At 46.6% G+C, this 15,140-nt stretch overlaps 1 protein-coding gene and 1 long non-coding RNA gene across 2 annotated transcripts; one reads left to right on the top strand and one right to left on the bottom strand.

Annotated features, from left to right (window-relative positions):
* The first annotated feature begins 6,790 nt into the window (after nucleotides 1–6,790).
* On the top strand, nucleotides 6,791–8,013 carry LOC111257571. The gene is made up of 2 exons (XR_002678072.1): nucleotides 6,791–7,700; nucleotides 7,779–8,013. It is a non-coding gene; the product is annotated as an uncharacterized LOC111257571 (long non-coding RNA).
* A 1,311-nt stretch (nucleotides 8,014–9,324) lies between these two features.
* Nucleotides 9,325–13,291, bottom strand: LOC101755455. The gene is made up of 6 exons (XM_004972882.3): nucleotides 13,161–13,291; nucleotides 12,715–13,061; nucleotides 11,668–11,880; nucleotides 11,292–11,440; nucleotides 11,153–11,221; nucleotides 9,325–10,951 (listed from the first exon to the last, which is right to left on the bottom strand). Exons 2-6 carry the CDS (start codon nucleotides 13,000–13,002, stop codon nucleotides 9,619–9,621), a joined length of 2,052 nt encoding a protein of 683 aa, XP_004972939.1. The 5' UTR covers nucleotides 13,003–13,061; nucleotides 13,161–13,291; the 3' UTR covers nucleotides 9,325–9,618.
* Nucleotides 13,292–15,140: the final 1,849 nt, after the last annotated feature.

Raw genomic sequence — 15,140 nt, 5'->3', positions numbered from 1 at the left:
TTTGTCTTCTTCGGGCTTCTCAAATGTGGCTGTCATTGGCTCCAAAGCCAATTGCGCCATCTGCTCTTCCATTGCCGACATGTCCTGTCGGTCGGCAGGAGTCATGAATTCCATTGGCAGTATGAAGACCATGTCGATGTCGGCTACCGATTCGTCACCTGCCGATTCGTCGCCTCTTCTGTCGTTTCTTTTGGGGCGCCATACCTGAGACCCACCTTTCTTCTCGTCCGTCGTGTACTGTTGCTCTTCTTCCTGCTGTTCCCACTGGCGGAGACGTTGGATTCTTCGTTTTTGAGACTTGGTCAATCCATCGGGGCACCACCTGGGGTTCATCGGTTTGGTTCGAGGCCTGGTGCGTTCCCATTCTGGTTCGCGTCCTAAAGGGTTCTCGTCTGACACCCGAGCATCGGCCATCTCCTCAAGTCGTCTGTGGACGCTGACTCTGTTTTCTGGCCGGTCATGTCGATCAAATCTGCCCCCCGGCCCATCATTGCGCCTGCCTTCCGACCAGTCATACCGGTCACTTCTGCCCCCCAGCCGAACACGCACTGGAGGGCGCCGATTGTCTTGATCGCACCAGTTCCTGCTGATCGGCTCTGATCTCCCATCTCTGGAGCGAGACCTTCTAAAGGGTCGATTGTGACGATATGGACCGTTGCACTCAGGGCAATTATCGACCGATGGCAACCTGAGGTTGCTTTCCCAGCAGTGGATGAAGAACGGGCATCGCCAATGATCTTCATGTCGCCGCATCGCCTCTTCCCGGGACCTTGATCGTTCATGTTGCCGTTGATATTTGTCGAGCAGGAATTGGGAAGTAATGGGTCGGCGTGGTTCTCCAGATCCGCCATCATCGTCCTCCATCCACCGTTTCCCTTTGACGTCTTCAGGCGCCGCTTGATTTCTGGGGTCTACGGCGCCGCTCTTTTTAGCCGATTCGGATGTCAGCACCTTGGTTTGGAGCGAATTCTTTCCCGTATCAACCATGTTAGTGGGGAAGGGGTCCTGGTCGATCTTCATCGGCTTGGCTGATTTTGTTGGCACTTCAAATTTGAGTCTGCCGTGCTCAATGGCCGTCTGTATCTGCTGCCGGAAGATTTTGCACTCATTAGTGTCATGGCAGGTAGCGTTGTGCCACTTGCAATATTTCATCTTCTTCAGCTGTTCGGCAGAAGGAATCATATGGTATGGCGAGAGCTTGATCTGTCCTTCCTGGAGGAGGAGGTCGAAGATTTTATCGGCCTTTGATGTGTCAAATCCGAACGTTTCTGGCTCCTTCTTGCCGAACGGACATGATATCGGCTTCTTTCCTTTAATCCATTCCGCAAGGCCGATTTTTGTGTCTTCTTCGGTTTCAACCTCTTCTAAGTATGCCACCTTCTTCTGGAAGTTCCTCCGTGGATCGAAAGAACGTAACCGGACAATCGGTGGACGATTTGGCTCAAACTCTCAAACTCCTGTGAGGCGTATTTTTCCTTGATGTGAGGTAGGAGACCTTGAAAGGCTATATCGGCCAACTGTGCATCAGTCAGAGCCAAGGAGTAGCACTTATTTCTGATTTCCCTAAACCTCTGTACATATGAGGATATCGGCTCATCGCTTCTCTGCCTGAGGCTGGTCAAATCGGACAGCTTCATCTCATGTACCCCGGCGTAGAAGTATTTATGAAATTGCCTCTCCAGATTGGCCCATATAATTATCGAGTTGGGCGGTAAGGTGGTGAACCACTGGAAGGCCGACCCAGACAGGGATGATGAGAAAAGACGCACCCGTAGAGCATCCTGCGCCGCTGCTTCCCCGCATTGGATGATGAATCTGTTCACGTGTTCCACGGTTGAGGTGTCGTCCAGCCCCGAAAACTTGGTGAAATCAGGAACTTTATACCGATGGGGAAACGGCAATAAATCATACGTAGGCGGGTACGGTGTCCTGTATGTGTAGGTCTGCACCTTCGGTTTCAAGCCGAATTGTTCCTGAATCACCTGTGCTATACGTGCTGACCAGTCCGGCTGTTGCTGGTAAACCGTCGGCTGAGGAACTGGTACGTGCTGGTATATTGGCGGCGGGATGACTTGATGTTGAGTGAAAGTATGTGGCATTTGATGTGTCATAGCCAGCTGTGTATTCAGGGTCGGCTGTTTGAATGAGCCGCTTGTTTCGTCATATAGTATGAGCTCTGCTGCTTTGCTCATCTCTGATGCGACAGGCTGGTACTGCGGCATGGTCGGTCGAGTGGCCGCCTGGAAAGACGCCTGGAACTGGGGGCTTCCATGGTTGGCCGATTGATCCTGGACGGCCGTCACTGATGGTGCCCCCCAAGGCGCTGGATTAACCGGAGGAAACTGCGCAGAGGACAACTGAATGGGACGTGGCTGGAGGTGCTGCGTGCCATTAAACCCCATAGGGATCGATGATGAGGAAGCGCCAGAACCCCCAACTGGAAATTGGATCGGCTGAGAAGCCGAATAAGGTGTATTCTTGTTCGGAGCCGTAATCGGCGGAGCATATGCCGGCCCCTGGTACCCTTGAGATACACCGCTAGCCAAGGAGCTGATGACGGCATTGTACACCGTATTAGAAAGCACCGGGGATTGATCGATGAAAGCTTGATAGATGGATTGCTGAACCATCTCGGACATCTTGTCCGAGTCCTCGGTGATTGTGATCTGGCTGGGAGTTGGAAACGGAGCCTTTTTCATAGTCTCTCCGCTCCTGGTGCGACTGAAGGACTGCAAACATGTCTTCCGGTAGTATGCCGTCTGTCTCTCTAGTTCTTCCTTCTGGTCGTCCCTGAGATCTGCCTCTGTCACTTCGATGACATTATCTTCGGAGACTTCAGCAGCTTTCAACATGGTGGCGGTTGTATTGGTCCCACCGGGCGTGCCAAATGTGTGTTGGCGCTAGAAATCGGCTGATCGGATTCCTAGCGTCGGACACACAACCCGAGAGAATCTGCTTAGCTCCTGTTCGGGTGATTGCCCTGGTGCGGTTCGCGTGGCGTGCCAGCCAATCTGACCTATTGATTGGCAAGGAAATAAACGTGTCAGTTCCCAGAGGTTGCGATCGGCTAAGGTTCCGATCTCGAGAAAGCTTATCAGCGATTCGGCCGATTTGCAACAATAAAGAAATCGGCTATGATGCAACCGATTACCAGGCAACGTTTGTAAAGAAAACTACTAGAGTAATCTGAACAACGCTACAGAAACAACACTAGGAACAGATCTAATCGGCTAAAATAAATAGATTAAACAATGAAGTACAAGAAAAGCCGAATTCACCGATTCCTAGCTGGATAACTGGTGATAAAACTAGAACAACAGGTAAAACCTAGAATTCTAGTGAATATCGATAACTGGTGAATAAATCTAAACGAAACGACAGCGATGCGCCCGAAGTTAAAGCTTAGAATTTACTCGATAAACGGAACTTACAAGATCAGCCGGAGGTCAAGTTGATGCAGCCCCGCTAACCCGTACGAACTCGTGAAAAAGAAGAAAAAGTGTTGGCGAAGTCGCCTACTTGAAAGTAAGTACGAGGAAACAGTAGTTTGTTGTATTGAGTTGATTATCATTACAGATCTACAAGGGTGGCTATTTATAGCCCCGTACAAACGACTTCTTATCCGACTAGAACTCTATCCCTAAATTTAAACAGAAAAACTTCTTATCCGACTAGAACTCTATCCCTAAATTTAAACAAAAAACGAATATTTACCAGTACGATTCGTACTATTTTCACGCGCTTCATGGGCTAACCCCCTCTTCATCTTCATAATCCTTTTTAAGCCCACATCGGCCGAACTATTCCAACCTCCTAATCCTAATCGGCCGATCACCTCTTTGGCAAGGAGGTAACCGATCAGGACCCACATGTCGAGGGCTCGGACTCATTCCGACCCTGGGAACTAAGGTCGGACGAGGCGGAGATCCTCCTTTGGAGGGTCGGGCGCGTCCGATCCCAAGCCTCAGGGGTCGGGCGAGGCGGAGATCCTCCCTTGGAGGGTCGGGCGCGTCCGATCCCAAACCTCAGGGGTCGGGCGAGGCGGAGATCCTCCCTTGAAGGGTTGGGCGCGTCCGATCCCAAGCCTCAGGGGTCGGGCGAGGCGGAAATCCTCCCCTGTAGGGTCGGGCGCGTCCGATCCCAAACCTCAGGGGTCGGGCGAGGCGGAACTCCAAGGATCAATCGGCCGATCCTCGACTGTAGCATCAATTGGCCGATCCTTGACTGTAGCACCTATCGGCCGATTTCCAATCATCGCCCTTGTATCTCGTCGCATCTTCCAATCTCTTCTTCTCCTAACGCCGATTTTACTCGTGTCAGAATCTGGCGTCAACAGGGTCTTTAGGTATGCGAGAATTTTTTAATATATCATTGTAGAATCTACTAGTTGCTACATTGATGTTGGGTTTTGGGTTCATAAGTCATCTCAAAACACTAGGTTATAAATAAATACACTTACAGAACATCAGGGATATTGTGCTAGTTATCACAAAACACAAAACTAAGTATTTTCCACTTAATTCTTAAAACTACAAAAAGTTGTTTAAAAAATCAAGCCATTTTTGTATCGAGGGTATATTTATGATCTATGGTCTTGTAATATTAAGCACGATTTTTGGTGATTTTGTTTGTGTAATAAACAACCCTGCTGTATACAGATGATCTCTCTCTCTCTCAGTTTTTTAAAAAAGTTAACTCGGCTCAGCTTGGCTCATTCTTTTTTTAAAAGCTTAACTCAGCTCGGCTATATGACTAGTTCAAAGGTGACAACTGGACCCACACAGTATACAACTTAGGCCGTACAGTCTGGTCATAATGCATAGTTATTTCCACGTGCAAAGCTGTGAAGATGAAATAATGTTTCATTATTCATATATTCTTGTTTCTTACAAACTTTCAGACTGGTGGCTATCTCCGCCTGTTGAGCCCTAGAAGAGGCATGTCCATGAAAATTAACTGCCTGATTGAAGTTGATATCAGAGTGAAAGCAATAGGGGATGACGATACAAAGGACAAGACCCTGGCTGATGGATGCATGCAGTTCATGGAGGATAAAGTTTATTTCGATGCACTCTCCACATCCACTATAAGCGGTCGATATGGTTCCGTGGCTTTTGATTATATTATATTTCGGTAGGGTTCTGAGGCAACCATAGAGCTGGACTTCCTGCAAGTACCGGAAGGCGGTTTCAGCATGCAAATGTGTGGGTACACTACTGCTCAGAAGAACTAGTATGATTTCACTGGCAAAAATTGTGAGTGCGATAGCTTCGTCCGCTCGACCGGGAGATTTCCACAGTATTTTGTGGCATCTGTGGAAATGAATGACTACTTTCTCGTGGACATTGCGGAAGGAAAATCACCTCTTATTTTTAAACCAACTATCCATGGAAGTGAAGAAAAAGAGTACTCTTTCGACAATGGCGCTCTGGTGTCCGTCAAAGTGTCATGGTCCACGGCCTACTACTGACAATGTCCACAGCCTACTACTGACAATGTAACGTTGACGTTTTAGATCGGCTGTCATCTTTAATAACGCTGCTCCTTAATTTTTCTGTTGTTGTCTATGGATCATTTTTGGACATATATACAGATAGAGGGGCCTCCAGCGCGTTATGTTAAGGTATAGCCTTGTGGGATTATATCATCTCGCTTTAACTGAAAGCTGAGATTGATTTTGGGCGAGACCTATGAGCTGTATAGAAACATACATAACTTTGCAATGTTGTTTGTAGCCATGAATCAGCTGCGCAAAGAATTTAGCCTAGCTCGGTTGTCGGTGTGAATATACGCTCAGACCACCATACCCAAGTTCTAAGTATTTGTCAAGACCGATTTAGATTATATTTTCTTCTTAATATAAAAGCCACCAGGTTCCTCCTTAGTGAGTCTAGCTAGGCCTTTTATAAATTGGCTGCACTACAGTTAGGCCTTCTTATGAATTGGCTGCACTACGCAATCTCCACATGTTTCTACTCTCATTGACGGCATGGATGCATCCATTTTCAAATCTCATCATTGGCGGTAAGGTGAAGCAACCAACTCTAAGGCCAGTTCGGCTGGGCATTTACAGCGGCTTTTGATAAAGCCCTGTTAAACGGGCACAAATAGAAAATGGCTTTTGCACAAATAGAAAATGGCTTTTGAAAGCAAGCTTTTGGTAAAATGGTTTTGAAAATGGGTAAAAGAACAAAAGGCAGCTTCAATAGCTTCTTCTCCCTCCCCAAGATACCCCTAAAATTACCCACATTGCCACTAAAAAGCCATTTTACCAAACATTTTTCCAAGAGTTTCAGCTCCATAAAAAAAAGCTACTTCACCATTGAAAGTAAAGGCAGAGCCATCTTAGAAGGAATCAGAGCACTGTCAAACAGACCCTTAACAATCTTGCACCATGGATCAGAGGAAATGGTCAAATTTTGCGTTTCATTAATACAAAAAAAACAATGGAAAAAAAACAGAGCCAGTTCTTTTTACAGGGAAAGGCTTTTAGGCCTTACGTTGTAGGCCGCTTAATTCGTGCAAAGCTAGCTTTTTCTTTTTTTTGAGAGAGAGAGAGAGGCAAAGCTAAGCTTCTGGTAGAATAACAGTGTGTCCTTGTTTTTATTACCACAGGTAAAATTAGCTGCAGCGCAGATTTGAGAAATGCCATGAACTAACTTCCTATCGCTTCTCTACTGTTTTTTATGTATGTATATTTCTTGTATGTCGGGGATCTTCCTTCCAACCTATCACACGGCCTATATAAAGGCTGGGCACCTCTACCTCCTTCCTTCACCACAACAAGCATTCTCATCCTTAGAACAAGAGCTTTGATTCACTAGACCACGCTTGCATTGCATTGGCAATGGCAATGCCATGGTTTGAAGCTGCAAGGGAACTACAGAGATCTTCTTTCTACAGGCAGAGTAAGCATAGGTGGCGATGGTTTGAGATGTGCCTGGCTCCCTGTATGCCACTCATCTAGAGCAACAACACCAATCCTAATGTTGCCTACGATGGATGGCGTGCACGAAGCCAAGCATCTCTCTATTTCCGAGCTCCTTCTCGGTCCCTTCTCTCATATCGCCTCTTTTCGGATTTAGTTTTTGTTGCATTTATTGTGGTTTATCTAATTGTATACCACTATTCTTTCTATGGCTTGGTGAGGCACAATGGTTGCTTTTCATGGTATTTAAAAAAGACAGTTTTTCCGACATTCAAATCAATTCTACTTAATTTCCATTCTCCATAGATGTTTTTTCTGATGTTCATGCATTAAGCCGAAATTTCAATGGAATATTTGCATAACTTCAATCAAATATCAATGCAGATTATTTTCCGTGGCTAATTACCCCCACACAAAGGGGGTTATTCCTGATTGTTTGTTGCGCACTGAAATATTGTGCTTTGTACTGAACATGGCATTGTGAGCAGAAGGTAACAGGTATTGAAATGGATAAGGGTCAACTACATGGACTGAAATTTATACCATTTTATTTCAAAATCTTTGCAATGTCATTATCTCCTTATTAGCCAATCACATGTTGCAAATTGGTCATAACAAACGGAAGCATTTCCGAAGAGGGGGAGGAGGGGAAGCAATGGAAGCATGGCTCAGATAACCAACACTGACCAGCAAGTATGCCACAAGTGTCCTGATGAAATAAAGGGTGGGACATCATCAGATCAAGACCACCTTGATTCAGAGTTTGTGCCAAGTTATGGAGAATGAATTCAAATGATTTTATCACTGTTACGCCTTGTATTTTGTATTTGAGTGTTTCACTACTCTGCAGGATACCAAGAAGCAGTTGGCAGCTTTTGAGAAGTTGATCCCCTATTTGAAGAGCTACATGGCTTGCGGTTCTGAATCTTCACTGTGTGGTTCAAATGTAACTAATTCATTTTGTCAGCAAAAAGAGCGTGTATAAGTGAGTTTACATCCACATCTGTATATTCAGCCAGTCATAAATGTACAGTGTACAAACCGTGTACGAAAGAATTCAGTCCAAATTTGTTGTAATCTGCCAATGCTCTTGAGTGCCATCAAATATCTCTCTCGACATTAGGTTCAGGCTTAAGGACTGTAAACTGCAACTTGCCAATTACCACTCGATCGCAGAATCGGCACGTGAAAACTGTGCGTTCCTTGTCTTCTCTCTTCTATATCTCCCCCCTGTCAAAGAAATTAACTGAAGAAGATGGCTGCACGACATGATTGAGCCCGGCTGAACAGTTGCCCATATAGTAGTCGCCCTGGAAAAGCCATCCGCATGCAGATGATTCAGGTAATGGTCGGCGTACCATCACCCAGGGAAGGCCCGCCGGCTGCCACTCTGACGGCCGCACAGTTTATATAGCAGTAATTGTGTGTACCTCAGATGTGTGCCATGGCCTCACGTGCCCTGTGCAACCCTACCTCCAAACGCATGCATCCATTGGTGCAGTGCTTACTGCTCATACTGACCAGGCAATGCACACCGCGGATCACTATGTCATCAATCATCACAAAGAGAAGTGCAGAAGCAATGGCACTCCATTTCGCATTCGCAAATCCGGGATCGAGTTAATCGAATTACATTCATCCGTTAACGGATGAAAAGTTCAGGTCGGTGTCGCGCCTGCCATGGCGTCCCTTGAAGAACAGTATCTCAAAAAGGCACCAACCATGGACAACCTTCCATGCATAAGGGATGTAAGACCAGATATAGATACATGTGCATATAAACGAGGACCAGGATGAGGATTCAGCATGCACCAGGCAGACAGCTAGCTTCTCCATGTGTGAAGCCAACAATCATGAACCCAAATTATTGGAGGCCAAAGCCCTGGCGCCGGCGAGGCTCGCCGGCAGTCTTGTCGCCCACGTCGAAATGCCGACACAGCGCTACACGTCATGACCGCTGAGCTGGTGGCATCGTCGAGGCCTCAGCGGGCCCAGCTTGCTGGTCAGGCTGCAGATGAAGCTCAAGGCTGCCGGCCGGCCAGCCAGCCAGCCATTGCTGCCCCTGAGGAAGGACAGCCACCATGTTAGGACACCCAGAGCAGCTGCAGTGATGGAATCCGCCAGGCTCCAGTGTGTAGACAAGCTAGAAAATGCCACAGGGGGTGAGCACTATGCAGATGCAGGAGGCTGCGTCCATTTGCAAACTGCAGGCCTCGCCATTGCTTGTTCCTGCAGTGGACAGAGGAGGGAGCACACTCAGATCTTGCAGCAGCCCATTATGCAGGAGATGTCCAGCCACAGATGGAACCACGTACTAACATCTAAACAGTAGTGACAAGGCTCCAAGAAATTTTCATGGCAAGCCACCTTGTGCAGACAATGTGAGATCAGTGGAGGAAAGATTCTCCCCAGTCACAAAACAGTGACTGCTGTGAGAAATTGGTAACCAGGTAGCAGTTTTTACAGATACTTTGGCACAATAGTGACAAGGAAAATATATACAGCTATGATGATCGGTATGATTCGTCAACTTGCTAGAACTACGAATGATTGGTTATGATGGTATTTGGAGAGTATTCTCTAGATCTGAGTCTCAAAAACAGAACCGAACCATTTGACCAATCTCTCTGTAGTTCAAACAACATTCTACTGGAAAGAACTTCCATCAACGGCGAGGAACACGGACATGGTTACACAACATTTTGGTTGATCTCATTTGTGATTTCCTGGAAGACCCGCAGACGGTTCTGTGGCCTCCATGACACTGTACCTGCCGCATTATTATGCCAGCGATGAGTGGCCTCAGTGCGACTAGAACCCTGAGAGTGCTCATTATCACCAAACGGCACATAACCATGGCCATATCCTTCACCCTTTGATTTCCAGTCAGGAAAAAGCGCACGCTGAGATGCGCTGCTTCTCCATGGTGCTTGTTTGCTGCCTGAAGTGTTCTCCTTGAGATGAGCTGCGTTAGGCCTTTGGCAAACTCGACCACTGTGATCCTGTACCTTATGCTTGCTCCATGTTGGAGCAGCCCTGACAAGATCCCAGTTCACTTTGTTATCCGTGGAGATTTTGGAATTGCTGCGTCTCCATGAATTCGCTGAAAAACCTTGTTGGTGACCACCTATGACTGGTCTGTGGAGGGTGCTGCTTCCTTGAGAGGGTGGTGGTGTTCTGTACTCCTGCTTACTTGCATGTTTGCTGCTTTCAGTTTGCTCAGTAGTGCCCACACCCACTGTTAACTTGTCATTGCGCAATTGATGTTCACCCTTAGCCACCATGTCAGTCCATGACTTGTCCTCACCCAATTGTTGCTCCTCCTCATCCACCATGTCAGCCCACGTTTTTCTAACACCTTTGGTCAATAGCTTGCCCCCTTGCACAGGATTCTCGCTAGCATTATGGTTTCCCTCAGAGTTGGGCAAGCATTCAGTTGGAGTATGAGTCTGAATCTGGTCATGAATGCTACTTTTTGGTGCCTCGTTAACTAACCGCTTCCGAAGTTTTTCAAGTATTGAATGAGGTGTAGCAGCATCATTGAAGAGTCGAGAAAGATCTTGGAACTCTGCACAGCCTTCATTCTTTTCTGCATCAACAGTAACCAAAATTCGTGGTTCTTCACGCTTCAACTGAGTTATGGGAGATGGAAACCATGAACTGCACTTCTCATGTTGCTCTGCATTTGCTGAAACTGAAATATGTGGTTCTTTATATTTCAGTTGACTCAAAGGAGTTGATAGAGTTTGTGGCTGTGGATCTTCAAGTATCTCCACATCAGTAGCAAGCAAAATCCGCGATTCTTTGGACTTCATCTGAGTTATGGGAGAAGGGAGTGATTGCAACTCAAGGTCCCTAAGCATTTCAGTAGCCCGGGAAAGAGATTTGACATGACTTTCATCATCGCAGTTGTAAGGTATAGCTTGGAGCAGGTATTTAGCTTCAGCCAACTTTCCAGTCTTCATCAAACAGATGGCTAAGTTACACTCTTTGTTGTAGTCAGCTTCTATAGCAAGAGCTTGCCTGTTCCAAGTCAGTAGTATCCAAAATTAGTCTGTTTTTCCTTTTGTATAAGGGAGGTGCACGCAGCACACCACACGCACACATGCGAGTATGGCCATGCATGCTCTTAGTATTGTGGAGTGTTTATAGGTCCATTCACGATATGCCATTGAGAAAATTCATGATATCTAAAAAAAGAAGAAGAATGAACCCAGGATGTACCTGTAGAGCATTTCTGCTTCCTCGTAATTTTCAGACTGCATATAGGCCCATGCAAGGTTCCCCAATAACCTTTACAAGAAGCAAGGGACTTAGTGTTTACAAGTCAAATTTCAAACGGGAATATAAAGAATTTTAGTACCTTGCTTTTTCATCTCTAAGAGAAAGGTACACTACTCTTCCATGAGATTTAGACAGTTTTGTTTTCCACCGGCCAGAAGCTAGCTCCTCATCAACAACTCTCAGCTTTATCGTCAACATCTCAATCTGCTCTTCTGTCCTACCACATTTCTGGTTTAACATGAAAATTATTGGTTTCAGAAAATTGTATTGGTGACATCTTCATCAAAAATTCATGTGATAGTTGATTATTTTAAGATGACTCATTCACAATGGACAATGCAATATTCTAAATGTGTTCCATATCTATCGGCATAACCTAACCTCAGGATAGAAGCTACGGGGGAAGATTTAGCTTACAAAACTTAACATTTTTCTTTGAAAAAGGGCAAAGATACCTTGTAAAGGTCAAGAAGAATATTGTCAAGGGAATCCTGAGCTTCATAGGGACAACGATCACGAAAGGATCTTATTGCCTCAATGGCTTCTTCAGCCCTATTTGCTTGTTTCAGTACATTGGCCATATCTTTCAATGCACTCTCAATCCGATCACCGCTGTTTATAGCTGCCCAGAACAATGGAACTGCCTTGTTTGGGTCCTTTTCAATTACCTGGAATGGATAGAAACAACATAAGGAAACAAAAACCTTGCATATTTCAGCTTATGGTAGTTCCTATATTCAGGATGGCAAATGCAATTTCCTTTACAAGAGCTGACGAACATGTAGTACGTTATGTGCAAAATAAGCAAAAGAGCATGGAAATGAGCATCCACAATTGAAAGAAACAGCTGATGCCAGTACACATAAAAATCTTGACTTAATAGTGTCAGTCTAATCTTTTGGTACAACAGGTTTCTCGTAAAATGAAGCATCATCAGCAGGACCAAAATTTGGGTTTCACTTCCTTGGTTCATGCTAATGCTCATTTAATCTACAATTTTATCTGTGCAGTGCAATTTCCTGGTCTTTTGTTACAGCTACATGGTGTCCTAAAACGATGGGAGTTTTAGCACGTAAAACAGCCAAGGTTTCCTTAAAGGCTACTGCATCCTTATCTCCTGATATGTTACTCTCGAGTTTGCAAACAAAGAGAATGAGCATTGCACACACAGCAAACCAAATGCCATCACAAATACAGCTTGCAGGGTAATCATGCGTTCACTGACACTGACAAGCTAGAAGGCTTGATAGAATTGAAGTGTTAAGGGACTGCATGTCAAGGTACTGATCACTGCAACCTTGTTGAGGAGAAATGCCTAAACCATTTCGTGGTAGCAGTAGCAGAGGACAGTTCCATACTTCCATGTGTGAGTCCAGATAACGATTTGCACTAATTGCCGACTATGGTAGGCTGGTAGCCATGCATAGCTAGTCGCGGAACGATCCAATTCTGAGCCAAAACATGACCGGAATGGTACCCGAGCCACGGCGATCATGAAATACCTGCGCCTGCTTGGCCCGCACGTAGGGCGAGTCCAGGGAAGGTGGAGGCCTCGGCGGCCGCGACGAGCACCCCCCGGTCGACGGCGGCGTCACGCGCGCGCCCCCGCTCGTCGGCGGCGTGACGCGCGTGCCGAAGCAGCCTCCCGCGCTGACGGGCGGCGTCCGGTAGCCCGAGACCGGGCCGCAACCCGCGCCCGCGACTGGGGTACCAGCAGCAGGGCTCCACCTCGGCGCCCCCGCGCTCCTCGGTGACGTCCACGGCGGCAGCCGCCTTCCGCCGCTCGGCATCGGCCGGTCGCGGGGTGTCCCAACTTCCGTCGAACACCTGGCGAGCGCGCGGTGCGGGCCTGCAGCAACGTCACGATGAAGGCGCCGCAATTAGCTAGCCCCAGTGGTTTGCCCCGCCAGGGTCAGCGCGGAGTCGGGGAGGGGATCGTAGCGCTCACCTCGGTGAAGCGGAGCCGGCCGGGAGCCGCCGCGAAACCCTAGCCGCCCTGCTTGCCTGCGCCGCCGCCGCGGCGAGGTGACCCCGAGACGAAGCGCGCGCGGAGGGAGGGGAGGGGAGGGAAGCAGCGACCCAACGAACGGAAGCAACCGTCGCGTCTTATACGACACGCGTCGCGTGGGGGAGCGTTTTGAATTTCGAACGGGCAGCAGGGGCAGGGGGTGCCGACGTGGATGGGGCAGCGGGGCCCGCCTGCCGACGTGGACGTCGCCGCGTCACGGGAAACCCGCCCCCGCCGGGGAGGGTGGGCGCACGAACGTGGTGACGTGGCGTAGTTAGTGCAGCTCATGCCGTCATGCGTTATCTGTGAATAGAGATCATCTATGAACATGAACATGGACCGGAACGGTTAATTTTGCTGTACCTCATTTTTACTTTTTCTTTGCTTGCGAGGAACCTGATATTACATTTTAGAATGCGAGAAATGTATCCGGAATTCAAATTGGATTGTTCATATGATATGAGTGTGAATCTTTTCGTCCAATCCCAGTGTTCCGAAAATACGCATTACGTGAAAAAATATTTTTGTTAAAAAATAAAGTAATTAAATTTATGGTAACCACGTGCACTCTTTTTTTTACATGTCACATTTAATTTGTCTTAAATCAAATATGTTTAACTTTTACGGAGTTTGTAGAAAAATATAAAAACAACCATGACACATGGGTACCATAAAAAAAATCGTGACACATGAGGCACGATGAAGGTTTCAGAGTTGTGCACTGAACATCCAGTGTCGCATTCTGAAAAACGCTGGAGGCATGAACGCATTGAACACCCAACCATGCGGATTGCAGAGAGAAGAAGCACTAGTGCGGGTACGGCACGAAGATTCTGAGAAACACCTGTGGCGTGAACGCATTCAACTCAGTTCATAGTTGTTTTCTGCACACTGCAATACGCATTCAGTGTTGTGTTATTTGCCAGGGAGCAGGATAGGTAGACATACCCATCACTCTCTGGTAAAAAAATTCTTCCACACATGAGATGTGTGAAAAGTTGATTTTTTTTTTTCTAAGCATACCTATAACAATTCACTACCCTTGTGAAAAAATCGATTACATCGTAGCGTTTCCGGGGCCGAATTCATGCGGAAAGCCTGGAATCATCGTCGGTGAAACCAATGGTTTCAGGAGCAGCCCATATCCATATGTTGAAGCAATAATGATTTTTTCCTTAAAAAAGAATCAAGAATGGCGACTTGGTTGATCTCATTTTGCATTATAGGGCGTGGGCTTTTGGTAAACGGCAATTGGTAAATAAAAGTTTTAGTTTTGAAACAATTTTTCTGAAATAGTAAAAAAATTAGCAGCAAGCAGTTTATTTTCACCACCTTTTTAATTTTACCTCTTCAAACAAAAACTTACTGTCCTGCGAAGAGCAGTGTGCACCAGTCATTTCATTTCTAGTTTCATCTTGTACCGGTGCATGAGCCGACACACGAGCAAAGAAGGTATCACAAAATAAAGGTGCTAGCATGCATGAGGGTGCTGAAAAACGCTCGAGGCATGAATGCATTGAATCCAGAGCTGCGTTCTGCACACCCTGCATACCAGACTGCACGTTCAGTATGTGTTATTTGCCATCACCAGGGAGGAGAGAAGAAGAACAGAGACTGTGACTCTGTGAGAGAATGGAAGTCACACGCAGGCTGTGATTTCTGAAGGCAGTGGAACATGAGCAGATACGGCATGCAGAGAAGAAACTGAATGCTGGTGCCATAAAGATTCTGAAAAGAAAAACGCTTGTGGCCGTGTGGGATCAAGGCATTCAATTCAGACTTCAGAGATCGGCACGCGCAGATGTGGAGGAGCAGATTTTCACGCAGGCTCATTGTTCTCTGGTAAATTATTCAAAATATGGCACTTGAAAAGTCAATGCATAGCAAATTTCAGAAAGAAAGATCATTGGGAGCGGCTAT

The sequence above is a fragment of the Setaria italica genome, chromosome VI (genome assembly GCF_000263155.2).
Source record: "Setaria italica strain Yugu1 chromosome VI, Setaria_italica_v2.0, whole genome shotgun sequence".
NCBI classification, from domain to species: domain Eukaryota; kingdom Viridiplantae; phylum Streptophyta; class Magnoliopsida; order Poales; family Poaceae; genus Setaria; species Setaria italica.
This window is presented reverse-complemented; position numbering and strand designations above follow the sequence as displayed.

Bases quoted from the DNA above. Each gene is read 5' to 3' on its own strand.
- LOC101755455 (XM_004972882.3), bottom strand. From the start codon at position 13,002: ATGCCGAGCGGCGGAAGGCGGCTGCCGCCGTGGACGTCACCGAGGAGC. The intron at 11,441-11,667 runs GTATCTTTGCCC...ATGTTAAACCAG, and splicing joins TTCTTCTTGACCTTTACAAG to AAATGTGGTAGGACAGAAGA. The intron at 10,952-11,152 runs GTACATCCTGGG...GACTTGGAACAG, and splicing joins GAAGCAGAAATGCTCTACAG to GCAAGCTCTTGCTATAGAAG.